General features: G+C 33.4%; 1 protein-coding gene across 6 annotated transcripts in view; it reads right to left on the bottom strand.

The window, feature by feature from the left end:
* CENPE (centromere protein E) overlaps positions 1-15496 on the bottom strand; it is an 80423-nt gene that overhangs the window by 37776 nt on the left and 27151 nt on the right. For 5 of the 6 annotated variants that reach the window (XM_058721767.1, XM_058721768.1, XM_058721771.1 and 2 more), the window contains exons 17-27: positions 13613-13687; positions 13266-13385; positions 11393-11515; positions 11146-11311; positions 10587-10741; positions 8909-9220; positions 8524-8796; positions 8215-8373; positions 4257-4460; positions 2028-2186; positions 25-315 (exon numbers count right to left, since the gene is read on the bottom strand). In XM_058721767.1, coding sequence (XP_058577750.1) covers positions 25-315; positions 2028-2186; positions 4257-4460; positions 8215-8373; positions 8524-8796; positions 8909-9220; positions 10587-10741; positions 11146-11311; positions 11393-11515; positions 13266-13385; positions 13613-13687 — 2037 coding nt within the window. The remainder of the gene's footprint in view (positions 1-24; positions 316-2027; positions 2187-4256; positions 4461-8214; positions 8374-8523; positions 8797-8908; positions 9221-10586; positions 10742-11145; positions 11312-11392; positions 11516-13265; positions 13386-13612; positions 13688-15496) is intronic. The other variant, XM_058721769.1, reaches the window with a different exon arrangement.

The following is a 15496-nucleotide window of genomic DNA, read 5'->3' as shown; positions in this document are numbered from 1 at the left end:
ATGAAAGAAAAGGGTATAACTTACTGTAACTTCGAGTTCTCTTATGTAATCTTGAAGTTTCTCTCTCTCTAGGTCAAATGATTCCTGTAATTCTTTTAGATCATTTCTTTCCCTGGTTATGGATTTCAGTTCCTCATAATTTTCGTGGAGCTTCTGAGCCAACTCTAGCCTCTCCATTTCCATATGTTCCAATGTTAATTCTTGGCTTCTTAATCCATTCTTTACATTCTCCATTTCACTCATCTTTTTCTGCATCTCACTCATCTCTTCTTGTACACTAAGAAGCTTTAGCTGTTTTTCTTGTAGTTGTTGGCTCTTGAGAAATAAAATTTTTAATTATCATTTTGCTTATGTTCCCTTAAAATTCTTATGTAAAATATATTTTGCCAAACCAAAATGATTATTATAGTAAACAGCTTTGAAAGTAGAGTAACCTTCTAGGCACAGTGTCTATAGTGGGTTGAATAGTGTCCTACCCAAAATTCAAGTATATTCAGAACTTCAGAATATGACCTTATTTGGAAATACGGTTTTTGCAGATATAATTAAAGTATGAAAAGAATTTCTACTGGATTAGGGTGGGCCCTAAATGCAATGACAGTGTCCTTATAAGAGGCAAAAAGGACACACAGAAACACAGAGAAACTCCTGTGAAGATGGAGGCAGAGATAAGACTGATACAGCTATAAGCCTTGGACACCAAGGCAGCTGGGAGCTAAGGATAGTTAGAGGAAGGAAAAGATTCTTCCCTAGAGCCTTCAGGAGGAGCATGGTATTACCAGCAACTTGATTTTGGACTTCTAGGATCCAGAAATGTGACAAGAAATTTCTGTTGTTTTTTAGCCACCAAGTTTATGGTAATTTGATACAGAAGTTCTAGGAAACTAATATATTGTCACGAGGTTAATCAAAGAGGTAAAGTGAAAATAAGAAAAACTTGAAAAGAGACTAATTAAATATGCAGGTATACCTGCCAAATAACTATAATTCCTCATCCCTTAAAACCTTTTTGGATCATCTATTTTTATTTCGAAAAAGGTCCTTACAGGTGGCCCATAAAGACACTGAGGCATTAACTTTTACATAAGCCTATAAATTTCACTTCTTTAGGGTGAGTATGAAACAGACAACAGGTTCTAGCAAATTAATTGGGTTATTGTGAAAAGGAGGAGAATTAAGAGAATACATAGGAAAAAAAAAACACTCCACAAAAATACAATGGAAATCACAATATATTATTTATAATGTATGTGGCATAGGCCTTAGAAAAATAGAAAGATCTCAGTGGGTGAATTTTAGAATTACTTGGGCAGTAGAATTATTACTAGATTCTCATCTCTTATACAAATAGTACAACAGCACCTTACTTCTATAAAAGAAGTGACTCAGGAAATTGTAAACATCTAAGAGATGGTAACAGTCACATATCTTACATTTTAGAGAATGACTACCATATTTTTATAAAGGCAGAATCTTTGTGTTATTAATTTATCTCAAGCACCCAGAACAACACCTGGCCTATGGTACTTCCCAATAAGTTTCTTATGAATGAATATATTCCATGATTAGTTTAGATGAATTAAGGCTTTCTCTCTCATCTGAAGACTCCAGGATAATATATCCTCACAAAGGATGTTGGTTAAGATCTAGGTGTGAGTTGAAACTGTCCACGATATTAGCATTAAAATCTGCTCATTTGGGAGATACATGTTATTTCTAGAATTCAGCTCTACTGCCATCAAAATTTATTAAAAAAAAAAAAAAAAGAAGTTTAGGGGTGGCTGGGTGGCTCAGCTGGTTGAAGGTCTTACTCTTGATTTCAGCTCAGGTCATGATCTCACGGTTTGTGGGTTCAAGTCCCTGCATTGGGCTCAGTGTTGAGCCTTCTTGGGATTCTCTCTCTCCCCTCTCTTTCTGCCCCTTCTCTGCTTGTGTGCTGTCTCTCAAAATAAAAAAATAAACTTAAAAAAAAAAAAAAGTTCAATCAGAAATCTAATATGGCCAGGAAGGTAACTTTAAAGATTCACCTTTTCCTTTAGCTTTTCTTCAACTTCTGCTAATTTCTCACAGGTCCTAGAAAGCTCTTCCTCTTTCTTCATGGTATGGTTCTTTTCTTGTGTAATTATCTCTTGTTGCCTTTTAAGTTCACCTCCAAGAATTCTTAATTCTTCTTGATTTTCAATCATCTAGATTTTTTTTTTAAAGTTGAGATTAAAATAAATAATATTAGCTTATTTTTATAAAATCACATCAAGTAAAAATCAGCATTTACCTCAGCCTAAAAATGAAGAAATTATGCAAACTCTATTGGAAAAAACTATCTTACAAAGAAAGTCAGTCTTTAATTTAATCATATAGGATGTCAAGCGTATGCTTTTTTATGCTGTTTCTTTTTTTTTTTCTTTTCTTTCTTTCTTTCTTTCTTTCTTTCTTTCTTTCTTTCTTTCTTTCTTTCAAGTAGGCTCCATGCCAAAGTGGGGGTTGAAATCACAACCCTGGGATCTGGGTTCCACTGACTGAGCCAGTTAGGCACCCTTTACACGTTTTCTTTATTGCTCTACTTGTATTCTTATCATGAGAATTAGAACTAGATTTATTATTCTATCTTGAGAGGTTGGCTCATTTTCTAGCCTTAAACCAAAGGAGACTGTTTCTAAGCTTTCATGGACTGATTCTGAGACTACAGTTACAGGCTTTTCAAATGCTAGAATGAATGGCTTTGGTTTGGTGCACCAGTTAACAGCCAAGTTCAAAATGGCAGCCATCCTTTGCTAGCATGACTTGGGCTAATCCTAGTTATAAGCTTAAACGTGGCATTCTCAAGTATCATGGCCACAAAAACATTACAAGCTTGAGACCATGATTTTTATCTGCATTCTTATTTATACTCAGCTCTTTTGACCAGACAATCCCAAGAAATATGGAAAATTACACAAAAGTTCAGGTTCTCCTACAACCCACAGCAAACTTCTAAAAATGTTAATTTCAATCCATATATATTATATTGCCCCTAAATGAAGAAACAAAACTAAAGTAGATACAACAATACAGCAAACATTAACAAATAATTAAAAATGAAGTTTAAAAATTAAGACAAAATTAATAAAAGAGAAACATTTAGGTAAAAGATTCAACAAAATATGGACAAGACATGTATACTAAAACCTATAACATATCACTGAGAGAACATAATTTATAGAAAGATATGCAATGGCCAACAAGCAAATGAAAAGATGATCAATGTTCTTAGTCATTAGGGAAAGGCAAATTAAAACAATGAAGTACAGGGGCGCCTGGGTGGCGCAGTTGGTTAAGCGTCCGACTTCAGCCAGGTCATGATCTCGCGGTCCGTGAGTTCGAGCCCCGCGTCAGGCTCTGGGCTGATGGCTCAGAGCCTGGAGCCTGTTTCCGATTCTGTGTCTCCCTCTCTCTCTGCCCCTCCCCCGTTCATGCTCTGTCTCTCTCTGTCCCCAAAATAAATAAAAAACGTTGAAAAAAAAAAATTTAAATAAAAAAAAAAAAACAATGAAGTACATACCCAGTTGAATGGCTAAAATTAAAAACACCAATAATGTGAACCACTGATGAAGATGTGGAGCCATCAGACTTCTCTCAATTCGCTGATGGGAATGTGAAATGGTACCACTACTTTGGAAATCAGTCTAGTGAATTCTCATTAAGTTAAATATATACTTCCCTATGACTCAGCTATTCCATTTAGATACTTACCCTAGAGAAATTAAAAAAAATGATCATAAAAAGATTTATGTAAGAATGTTTATAACAGCTTCACTCACAATAGCTAAATAGTAGAGATAACTCAAATTTCCATCAATAGGAGAAAGGCTAAACAAATTGTGTGGCCTATTCATACATGGAACATTATCCAGCACTGAAAAAGGAGTGTAAAAAAGGCACAAAAGAGTACATGCTATATGATTCTATTTGTATGAAGTTCTAGAAGAGAAAAAGTGATCTGAGGTGAAAAAACATCAGGATGGTGACTATATGCGGTAGAGAGTAAGAGTAGGACTGACTGGGATGAGATGTGACAGAACCTTGCAGGGTAAGGGAAACACCTTGTACCTTGACTGGGGTGGAGGGTATATAGGTAGAGACATTTGTCAAAAGTCATCAGACTGTGTGCTTGTATCAGACACATTTACTGCATGTGAATTATGCCTCAGTACAATTATAAAAACCGAAAACATGCAAAGACAAAAACATATTGTTAAATGTACAGTGCTACATCTTACCATTTCAATATTGTCCCTTAGGTCAGTCTTCAATTGTTCCTTTTCTGCTGTAATACTCTCTAACATTTGTTGCAGTTCATTTTTCTCCTGTATTAAAGAAAATATCTTTCCCTGTTGCTCAGTTAGCTCATTATCTTCAACATTTGCAATCAGTGCTTGAGTATTTTTGGCTTTCAAATTCTGTTTTTTATCTGTGTCAGCCAACTAAAATATGAATAGATTAAAGAAGAATTTCTCAGTTAATAACTATTTGAATAATAATAAAAATTGCCAAAGCTAGTATTACTTATTACTTACCAGGCACTATTTTTGTATTTTGACACATTTAATCTTAACTATAACCTTATAAGGTAGGTACTGGTATTATTTTCATTTGACAGACAAGAAACTTGAGTTCCAGAGAGGATGACAGATCACTTGCCCAAGGTCACTCAGGTTTTGAATCTAAGAGGTCTGGCTTCAGACTCTGTGTCCTTGTACATACTCTTGTTCATGGCTAAGAACTACCTGGACAGTTATGGATAATTAATAATTATCTTCATGTATGATGATAGGTTAACTTAATTTTATGAAAGAGTAAACCATCTTGAACTCTACCACTTTCTTTCCATCAAAATCTGGAAATGACTCCATATCTTTCACTCCCAACAAATGATAATTTTTGGAAGCAGTCATACTCCCAAAAGGCTGGAGTTTCATCAAATGAGAGGACAAATTAATCTTGCAAGAAACAGATTTCATATTCTAATAGTATAAACCACCTTTTCAAAATATATACTTTCATATATTGGTTAAGAAAAGCATGTTATACACATTCATTTATCCATAAATAGATCTTAAGCAAACGTAACTTAATATGTGTACCCCTTGATAAAGGGAGACAAAGACTGACATTACAATCACTGGTATGAAATGAGGGTATCACTATATAACCTTATATGACCAGGAAATAAATACAGCTCCATATTGGCCACATATGTTTTAAAAAGTTTTATAATAATCTACAATTAACAAAAAATTGAAAAATGAAGAGAAAAAAATTACCCATGTCACCAGCTTCACAGAATACTAGATTTCCAGAATATGTCCAAAAAAAAAAATTCTAGAATATTTCCTTTCAGAGTTTGTCCATGAAAAAATATATTTGAATATAGTAATTATGATATATATATATATATATATACACACATGCACACACATCTATACACACACACACACATACAGAATTGTTCATTTTTACTTTTGCTTTTCCCCACTTAGATCACAGGCATTTTCCCCATGCTGTCACATAATCTTCAAACTATAACTTTTAGTAGTTGCTCAATATTCTAGAGTGGGTATGGACAGAACCTATTTTACTTAACTATTTTTTTTATTGTTGGTAACATGCATGAGTTTCTGACAACGGTAACCACAGAGCTAACTACATGAGAAATTAAGGTAAGGAATACATAGTCATTGGGACTAGCTTGTCAGATACCCTAATTCAGAATCTTGCATCTGTACACCCTAAGTATAGGAATGTACACAAAAACAGAGCAGGCTGAGACAAACTATGTAATAATACCCAAGGTACATTTCAGAATGGAATTCAACCTAGCAAGTATTTCAGCTACCACAGATCTTATTATTAAATAAAGAAAAAGAGTTGTGTGCTTTGAGATAAGCTTACTAATCATTGTTTTAAATTTCTGTTGGAACACATGAGAGAAGCTGCATTTCTAGAGAGAGAAATATGAAGCAAGATTGAAAGTGGGCACTCTAAGGGGATTCATTATAGACCTAATAATACAGCCCTCTGGGGTCCAGATGAACAGAGGGGTCCACATGGGATTCTAACATGAACACGATAACAGAAAAAGCTTATCTTAGCCTTCCATCCCATATTTGTGAAACCCCAAGAAACAAAAGAGCCCCAGTCAGACCTTTTTATCAACATAGATGATTCCAGCATAAACTTAGGAACACAGAGCAGCTAAATATAACTCTCCAGTAAATACAACTCTCCCTTTCCCTCACTCCTCTGCTATTGCCCCTTCTCATGGGGCCACATGATTAAAGATTTGCATTTGTCTAAAAGCAGGTATTGATGTATCTTATTTTTAAAAATCTTTTCAAAAAAGTCTTCCCCTAATGAAAATAAAAGTTATAAATTTCAAATCAAGGTCAAATGCCTTTGGCCCATTTGGTTAATCCAAACTATAGAGAAGCTGAGAACATAAGATACAAAACAAACAAAAATGCTTTCCTAGGAGAGAAGAACTGAAGCACAAAGAGTGAGAGGGAAAGCTTTTCCAAGGCAAGAATACTGTACCCTGGGGTAAATGGGAAAAAAAGCTCATTATATAGGGTAATAGTATATAAATCTATACAAAGATTTATTTACATAAGTTGGGGCTTACTGAATTATTCTGAAGTGGTATTTTTTTTTATTTAGTAATATGTCCAATCTGGTGATTTTTCTTGCATATAAAATGTAGTTTAAAAAATTATATAACTGTACGAAACCCAGTTTTATGTATATATGACATATATATGTGTGTACTATTCTGAGCTATGAATGTATGAAAGATTATTTCACTAGTCTCTTATTGATGAATGTTTTCAATTCCTAGCTGTAAATAGTCTGGTTTAAATAGTAGTGCAATAAGAATGAAAGACAGTATAAAAAATTCTGTTGATAATATTTATCAAAGGCATTTCTGAGAGTAGAAATGTATAGTAAATGAATCCATTGTATAAAACTATAAGCAATCCCCTGTTACGGATTCAAATGTGTTGTCCCCAAATTCCTATGTTGAAGCCCTAACCTCCAATGTGACTGTATGTGAAGATAAAGCCTTTAAGGAGGTTTATTAAGGTTAAATGAGGTTATAAAACTTAGGCCCTGGGGCGCCTGGGTGGCTTAGTCAGTTAAGCATCTAACTTCAGCTCAGGTCATGATCTCATAGCTCATGGGTTCAAGTCCCACATAGGGCTCTGTGCTAACAGCTCAGAGCCTGGAGCCTGCTTTGGATTCTGTGTCTCCTTCTCTGTCTGCCCCTCCCCTGCTCATGCTCTGTCTCTCCCTCTCTCAAAATAAATAAACACAAAAACCAAACAAACAATTGAGGCCCTAATCCCATAGAACTGGTGTCCTTTTAAGAAGATAAAGAAACACTAGTGCTCTCTTTCTCAGCTCAAGAATAGGAGAAAGGCCGTGAGAAGACACAGAAGGAAGGTGCCATCTGCATACAGAGAAGAGAAGACTTACCACAAACCAAAGTTTCTAGCACCTTAGTCTTGGACTTTTAGCCTCCACAAATGGGAGAAAGTAAATTTCTGTTAAAAGTTTTAGCCACCCAGTCTATGCTATTCTGTGGTGGCAGTCTAGTAGACTAATATACCTCCCCTTAAAAAAAAAATTATCATTAGCATCTCCTAGCCCTTCTTGTATATAATTAAATAACCAGTTAACTCCTAAGGTATCAGGACAAAATGAACCATACTACCTAGAATAAATCAAGGTGAGATTTAAGCACCTAATAGTACAATTATAGCACAAGCCCTAGAAACGGGCAAAACTACAACATAAACATTGATTTTATAGAACTCTAAGCAAGTTTAATATACAAAATCTGACATAAAACAAGTATTTTAGACATAATAATAATAATAAGCAATCTTTCTTACATTCTTAGAATTCAGAGGGGTTTTTAAAGATTTTAAAATACATCAAGGCTCAGGAAATATCACCTCAAAGTCTGAACTAATTTTTGCCTTTTTTTTCCAAATTGACTGTAAGCAGTTATATCTGAAGTTATTTCAAACACATTAGGGTTATGCTTGTAAATTATCGTTAGTTATTAGCTCTGTGAATAGACAAGATTGAGATTATCATTATGTATTTATGTGTTTGAGGTTAAAGAGAAAGCTCTTCTACACAAGTATGAAAACTTTGGACAGAAATATCATTTACCTTTTCCTGGAATTCATCTTTAGTTTCTCCTAAGTTTTCCTCCGTATGCAAATTCCTGGAAGTTTCCTCAGAAATTCTCATTTTTAGTGTGTTGATTGTTTCTTGGTGTTGTTTCAAAGACTCAAGAGCATTTCGTAATTGTTCCTGGGTGTCTATATTCTTTGTCAGAGAAACAGAGAACAATTTCTGTTAGAATAATAAGAAACGATGGAAGTGATTTTGCAGGAACTACTTGATCATGAATAGTAAGTGACAGCTCCTATGTTTTCACAGAGGCTCTCGGTTTTCAGCATCTAATCAAAGTCTCACCATGTTTACAGTATCCTGAATGTCACTTTTGAGTTGGTCCCTCTCAATTTGCAGGCTCTCCTGGAGTTGTTTCAGGTCATCCCTTTCTTGGGTTAAGGTTCTTATTTCCACCAAGGTTTGCTGAAGTTGCTCAGCAATCAGTGCTTTTTCCTTTTCTACAGTTTGCAGCCTAGAATCTCTACTTTCTAATTGTTCCTTTAGCTCTTCCATTTCATTTAACACTTCTTGACTCTCGGTTGCTTTCTGCTGAAGTTCTTTGGTTTTCGGACAAAGCTTTAAAATAAGAAAAATAAAATGTGAAAAGCAGAACAGTCTATGGGACATATATGGAGGCCAGACCCCAGAATACTAAAGATCGCTTCCCTAGAGGGTGTCTTGTACCAACCTCTGTGCTCAAAGCATCAGAACTTAAACCAAGTTTTTGAGCTTGTTTAGAGAGATTTCCTATTTCCTGATTCATTCTTGCATTCTCCTCAAGGACCATCTTATACTTTTGCTCAAATTCAAGATGATTTTTTAAATCTTGGACTTCTTGATCAGTGCTTTTATAATTCATCTGGGTAGTTGCTAGGTCATTTTTAGTTTTCTCTATTTCTTCAAGTAAATCTTGAATTCTATTCTCCTTTTGAACTACTTCAGAAAACAATTTGTCTCTTTCCGATATTATTATATAGAGCTCTTCAGATTTATCATGTATCTACGGAGAGGAAATAAAATTTAGTTATGTTAGCAATGTATGATCTACTGAAGCAGTTTCAAGGAAAAAAATTCCTATGCAAAAAAAAAAAAAAAAAAAAAAAAGACATTGAAATTAAGCAAAGATTTGACCGAGGAAATGCAACATTTTTATTGTCACCATTCCTTTAATAATGTATTATCCTGTTTACCTTCAAAGTTTTGTTTTTTAATCTCTTTGGGCTCTAGTAAGGATTGTTTGGAGCACACTCAATAGAAACACTTTATTTTAGAACATGCCTTTATTTCATCATCTATCATTCTAAAGTATTTTCTAACTTCTTGGTGTAGCAGACATTTTATGGTTTTTCTAAGAATTTGACATATTTTCATCTAAAGCCTTTGAATGCAACTCTTATTTCTAAAAACGTAATCCAAGAATAAATAATCAAGCTTTATTTGAACTATTATTTAAATAAACCATATCCAATTTATAAATAGTAAAATCACTGTGAAAGGTAAGGTAGAAGTGGTGTGAAGAAGAGAGGTGAGCTAAATTGGAGACCAAGGATGGGGGTAACACAGCAGAGTTGTTTCAATCACAGACTAAGGATAGGAGGCACATCTATGTAGCTCAACTATTGGTGCCATAACTATTTTTGAGCTAAGAACCAGCACCTACTTTAAAGAGTTTTTAGGATGACTGAATAAAATAATGTTGCTAGAGCTTTTTAGCATGATGTCTGCCATATAGTGTTCAAACACTTGTCACTTTTTATTTCTTTTAGAAAGGCAGAGAGAAAAGAAAGGCTGGAAGATAGTTTACAGGATTGTTCACTAGCCTGCAAGATTTACACTGATCTCAACTGTATCAGAGCCCTCCCTTGTATCTCATTACTTTCTTTTATTCAACATAGTGACTAGTAAAAAAAAAAAAAAAAAGAAAAAAAAAGAAAAAAAAAGATTTAGAAAAAGGGGGGGCCACAGAACTCTGTTTAAAAGATTTTATTTTTAAGTAATCTCTACACCCTACATAGGGATCGAACTCACAACCCCCATGAGATCAAGAATTGCACACTCTACCGACTGAGCCAGCCAGGTGCCCCCACAGAACTCTGTTTAAATGCAACACTTGAGGGCTGTAGAAATGGCTGTACATGGCTCATGATACTAAGTATACTGTTAAATATGCTCTGAAAATGTATTTTTACATCTAGTAATATAAAAAAAATTAGAGGAGCTACATTCATTTCTGTTCCTAACAAGTTAGTTAAACGTTTATGGTCTCTTGCCTGCTACTTTAAAATAAACTGTGGAATAATATTTAAAGTGCTATTACAAAGGTTTTTATTCCAGAAGAAGAGTTATTTGCTTAAAAATGTATTTACCTCTTTCCTTAATATTTCTAATTCTGAGGGTAAAGGTTTCAATGCTGAGAGCAAATTAACTTCTTTACGTAAAGCTTCATTTTCTTCAACTTCTTTATTCAGTTCTTTCTGCAGATCAGTAATCTTTCTTTCCAGTTCCAAATTACAGAGCAAATCTAGGATATTTTGGGTAAATTAAATAAAGCAGCTTACAGTTATTGGGACAACCTAAATTACACGCAAAATGAGATTATTGGACCAGACTACATAAAATTTATTAAAGAAAGAGCCAATGTTGGTTAACAGGTAGTCTAATTGTTAATAGTTCTTCAATTACTCCTTAAAAATTAGGTCCAATTTATTTGAAAAATAACTCCTAAACCCTTATGAATCTGAATGAAGTCCAGGGAAGCATTTATAAATATTGATACCAAATGACACCGAAACTTATTAGGTTATTAAAAAAATCAGAGCAGAGAATAATAGATTTTTAATCACTGGAATGTAGCCACAAAATTCTTTAGGTAGGTTTCTAGAGAAAGTCAGATCTAAAAAGAGGTAGTCTGAAATTATAAAATACCTTTTGGAACTTTGCCATCTATAAGGGAGGTGAGTTTTGTTATTTCATTAAAAGAAGATTGTAATTCTTTCTCCAGATCAACTTGCATTTTCTTTTTTGCCTCCAACTGGCTTTGATATAATTGAATATCATTTTCCATTTGCTTATATGCATTTGCAAGTTCTTTCTATTGAGAGAAACATTGTAAATTCACAAAAATGTATTGATCATAATAACTTTTTAAATAAATATTATAGGAGTCACTTACCATTTTCTCTTTCAGCTCTAGATTTTCACTTCTGAGAAAGGCGGATTCTCTCTTGGCATCAAGAGCTACACCTTCAGCATCAAGCAGAGTCTGTTTCATTTGTTTTAGGTCTTCAGTGCTTTCCTATACACACGACAAAAAAATTTAGTGAAATCTAGCTTTGTGAGAGTTGGAAAACACTTTAGAGAACATGTACATAGATGTTATTCTGAATTGATAAAAAATGGTGGAAATATGATAATTACCAAATGTGTATTTAGGAAAGATGAAAAAAATAATATTTTCCATAATAAAAATATTTTTAAAATTCTGGATCTCTTTTTCTAAATTACAGAAGCATTGTATAGATTTAAGAATTTGTTATTGTTGGGCGCCTGGGTGGCTCAGTCAGTTATGCGTCTACTTTGGCTCAGGTCATGAACTCACGATTCATGGGTTTGAGCCCCGCCATCCAGCACTGGGCTGACAGCTCAGAGCCTGGAGCCTCCTTCAGATTCTGTGTCTCCCTCTCTCTCTGTCCCTTTCCCACTCACACTCTGTCTCTCTATCTCTCTCTCAAAAATAAATAAACATTAAAAAAAAAATTGTTATTGTTTAAAAAAGGCTAACACAATTGTTGTTCAGCTAGCTTGTTAAAATCTCCTATGTATTTTTAAGTTATTCTAAAACATGAAAGTAGCTCGTAGTTAAAATTAAGGATATGAAATTACAAACTGAAAAGAAAAAGACAAAAAAATCCAATGGAAAAACAGAAAAGATGAACAGGCAACTCCCAGAAGAGAAAATGCAAATGAATGATAAATACATGAAAAGATCTACGGTCTCATTTTTAGAGAGAAGTGGCATTTTAACATGACTTTAGCCTACATAAATTCAACCACATGTCTTGGCAGAATATTAATGCATGAATGAATGAATGAATGAATGAATTGGATGAAAAAAGAGAAAGAAATAATAATTATTAAAAAGTGGCCAATTCTACTTGATACTCTATCAACAGACACTCCAGGATTATATGAAACCTGCCTTTCTTCCCAGGACCTCAGAACAGTAAGATCACTTTTATAAAAAATCATTTGTCATTAGTAACAGGTAACAGAAGAGTACTAATAGAAGGTAATAAAAAGTACTCTGAAAAACTCAAATGGAAACAAAAGAACAATGGAAACCAAAGTTCCAGCTAGAAACTGCCACTTTCTTAAAAACGGTGTTAAAAACTAGAATCAAACTGATACTTTCTTGAAGTAATCAGGAGGACTGAAAGCAAGGAGAATAGAAAGCAAACAGTGAAAATTAACAATTTCACTACGAAATTCAATGTATTTAATGCCATATCTTCTACCAACTAAAATCATCTAGAACTACAGTTTCTGAAAAATAACAAACTGATAAAATACTTATTTAAATTATGATGAGCAAGCATTAATATTAATCAAATTGATGAAATTTATAAAACCATGCTCAATTACTTGTGATACGTATAGCTCCAGGTATGTATCAATACCAACATAAGTGCTCACGTGAAGATACTAACTATACAGTTCTACATACATGTGCATACAATAATTAAAAAAATAAAATAATTCTTAAATTATTGATTTTTAATGGAAGCTCATCCCTAACTTACCTATATTCACTCAAAGAATGGTATCTTCAACTCTCTATGAATGATTCTTTATCCATAAAATGGCAATGATACCAGTAGTCCCAGTTTCATAGGGTTGACAATATTAAATAAAATACTATATGTAAAACAACTACAACAGTGCCTGGCACACAGCAGGCTCAATATAAGCATTTGCTATAACAACGATGATGATGATGTGCTATAAATGTCTACATGAGAACGCAACAAAATAAACCTGATTTTTACCGATGAGTATGACAAGTCCATTTTTGTATCTTCTGACTTCTGACAGTCTATGTATTTCTGTAGCTTCTTAATCTGTTCTTCCTTTTCTCTAAGCAACTCTACTTTTGAACTTAGCTCATTCTAAAAGAAGTGTGAAACAAAAAAGAGAAACATATTTAATTGGATTTATATTTTAGGGGGTTAAAAAGAACTTATATTTAACAGTTTACACTGTTAGTAAAATATAAAAAGTTGACATTGAAAAAAATAAATATATTCTTGTATTTTCTGAAATCATGTTCAATTATGTATGATGTACATTTTAGGCCTAGTTCTTTATCAGTGGAAATACCAACATAAATGCTCACCTCAAGATCCTGATTATATACTTCTGCATGCTTAACTAAATTCTTTAAGTTGGAAATTTCATGAATTAGTTGCATCTGTAAGAGCATGTGAACAGGCAACAGAGCAAACCAATAGTTAATAAAGCAAAAAAAAAAAAAAAAAAAAACACCAAAAAAACAAAAAAACAAAACCAACAACCCCAAAAGATAGCATTCATTCATCCACCACTTCAGAATCACCAAACAGTAAGAAGGGACTGAGAAATCAATTGTTCAAGCTACTGGTACAGAGCACCTCATTAAACAGAGACAAACTCAACAGAAAATTCCCAATCCCCACAAAACAAGCCAACAAGAAAAAAACCTCAGCATGGCCCAACTAATAGTTATGTCATCTGTTAATAATGCTATAATAAAGTTAAAAGCAAATTAGTATGCATTCCTTGGAGGAAATAAACTTTTAAAAGATACACTTTTAGGGGCACCTGGGTGGCTCAGTCGGTTAAGTGTCTGACTTTGGCTCAGGTCGTGATCTCACAGCTTGTGGGTTCAAGCCTCACATCAGGCTCTGTGCTGACAGTTTGGAGCCTGCTTCAGATTCTGTCTCCCTCTCTCTGCCCCTACCTCACTCACGCTCACTCTCTCTCTCTCTCTCTCTCTCAAAAATAAATAAACATTAAAAAAATTTTTTTTAAATACATTTTTTTTTAAAATACATTTTTAATAGATTTTTGTTTTGGGGAAGTTAAGTACAGACATGTGTTTATTCTATAAGATTTTTTTTCTTCCTGTAAATTATCCATTTAGATTTTATACTGGCATACTTTTTAAGGCTTTGTGGTTTAGAATTTAGGTTTAGATTAAGGTAGCTTCATGTGGTGTTTTTATAATAATATTACTGTTCACCAAGCTACAGAGATAGGTATGGGATTATGAATTATTACCTTGTCAATTCAGTCTACAGAAAATACTAAAAAGATGATGTTATTGGTTTACATTTTTTAACTGTCTAGAAGTACAAAGAATACTTAAAGATACAAGTATTTCTATTAAAGTTTCCTTTTCACAAAATATCTGGAGCATTAAATATTTGAGTTTCAGGTATTCTTGTGTCAAAGCAAGTAAATGACAATTTACCACAGATAAACGTTTTTTTCCCTTAGAATTATTTAATCTTCATAATTCGATGAATCCTTTAAAAGTAAAGGCAAATTCAAGTAGAATGTAAGGGACTTAGGAAAACAGCATCTTGTTTAATATTTTATGAATGTTTAATTCAGTCCTAACTAGATTTAGACTCAGACTAGTGCTCGTGTTGATGTTCTTATTTTAGGTCAATGTCCTCCAACATTGCCTCCACAATATTATGTGAGCCAAATTTGTAATTTAAGATTTTCTACTGGCTGCATTAAAGAAAGAAACAGGTAGAACTAATTTTGATAATGTATTTTAACCTAAAATATTCAAAATACTATCATTTGTTCATGTAGTCAATATAAAAAATTAAAGAAATAGTTTACATTCTTTTTTTTTTCATACTTAATTCAGACTGGCCCCATTTCAAATGCTCAAAATCACCACATGTGCTAAGTGGCTACCAAGTGTTCAGCAAAATTTTAGACATTTATATTGGTTATAACTTAAATTGGCTCCATCTTTTATCTTTTCTTTCCTGTTTCTAAATTTTGTGCAAGAAAATCACATTTACCAACAAAGAAGAACTAAATTTACCTTCATTTTAGAAAATAAACATTTAGAAAGAAAAATTGTCCCACTTTCATTTGAAATACCACTTTAACTATTGGTTCTCATTAACAGAAAAAAGATGGAGTAACTTTTGTAAAGCTCTGAGTGTAACTTCCCAAAGATGTATTAAGATGCTGAGCATAAAGAGAAAGTATATAT

This window comes from Neofelis nebulosa, chromosome 3, assembly GCF_028018385.1.
Source record: "Neofelis nebulosa isolate mNeoNeb1 chromosome 3, mNeoNeb1.pri, whole genome shotgun sequence".
Taxonomy (NCBI): Eukaryota; Metazoa; Chordata; class Mammalia; order Carnivora; family Felidae; genus Neofelis; species Neofelis nebulosa.
This window is presented reverse-complemented; position numbering and strand designations above follow the sequence as displayed.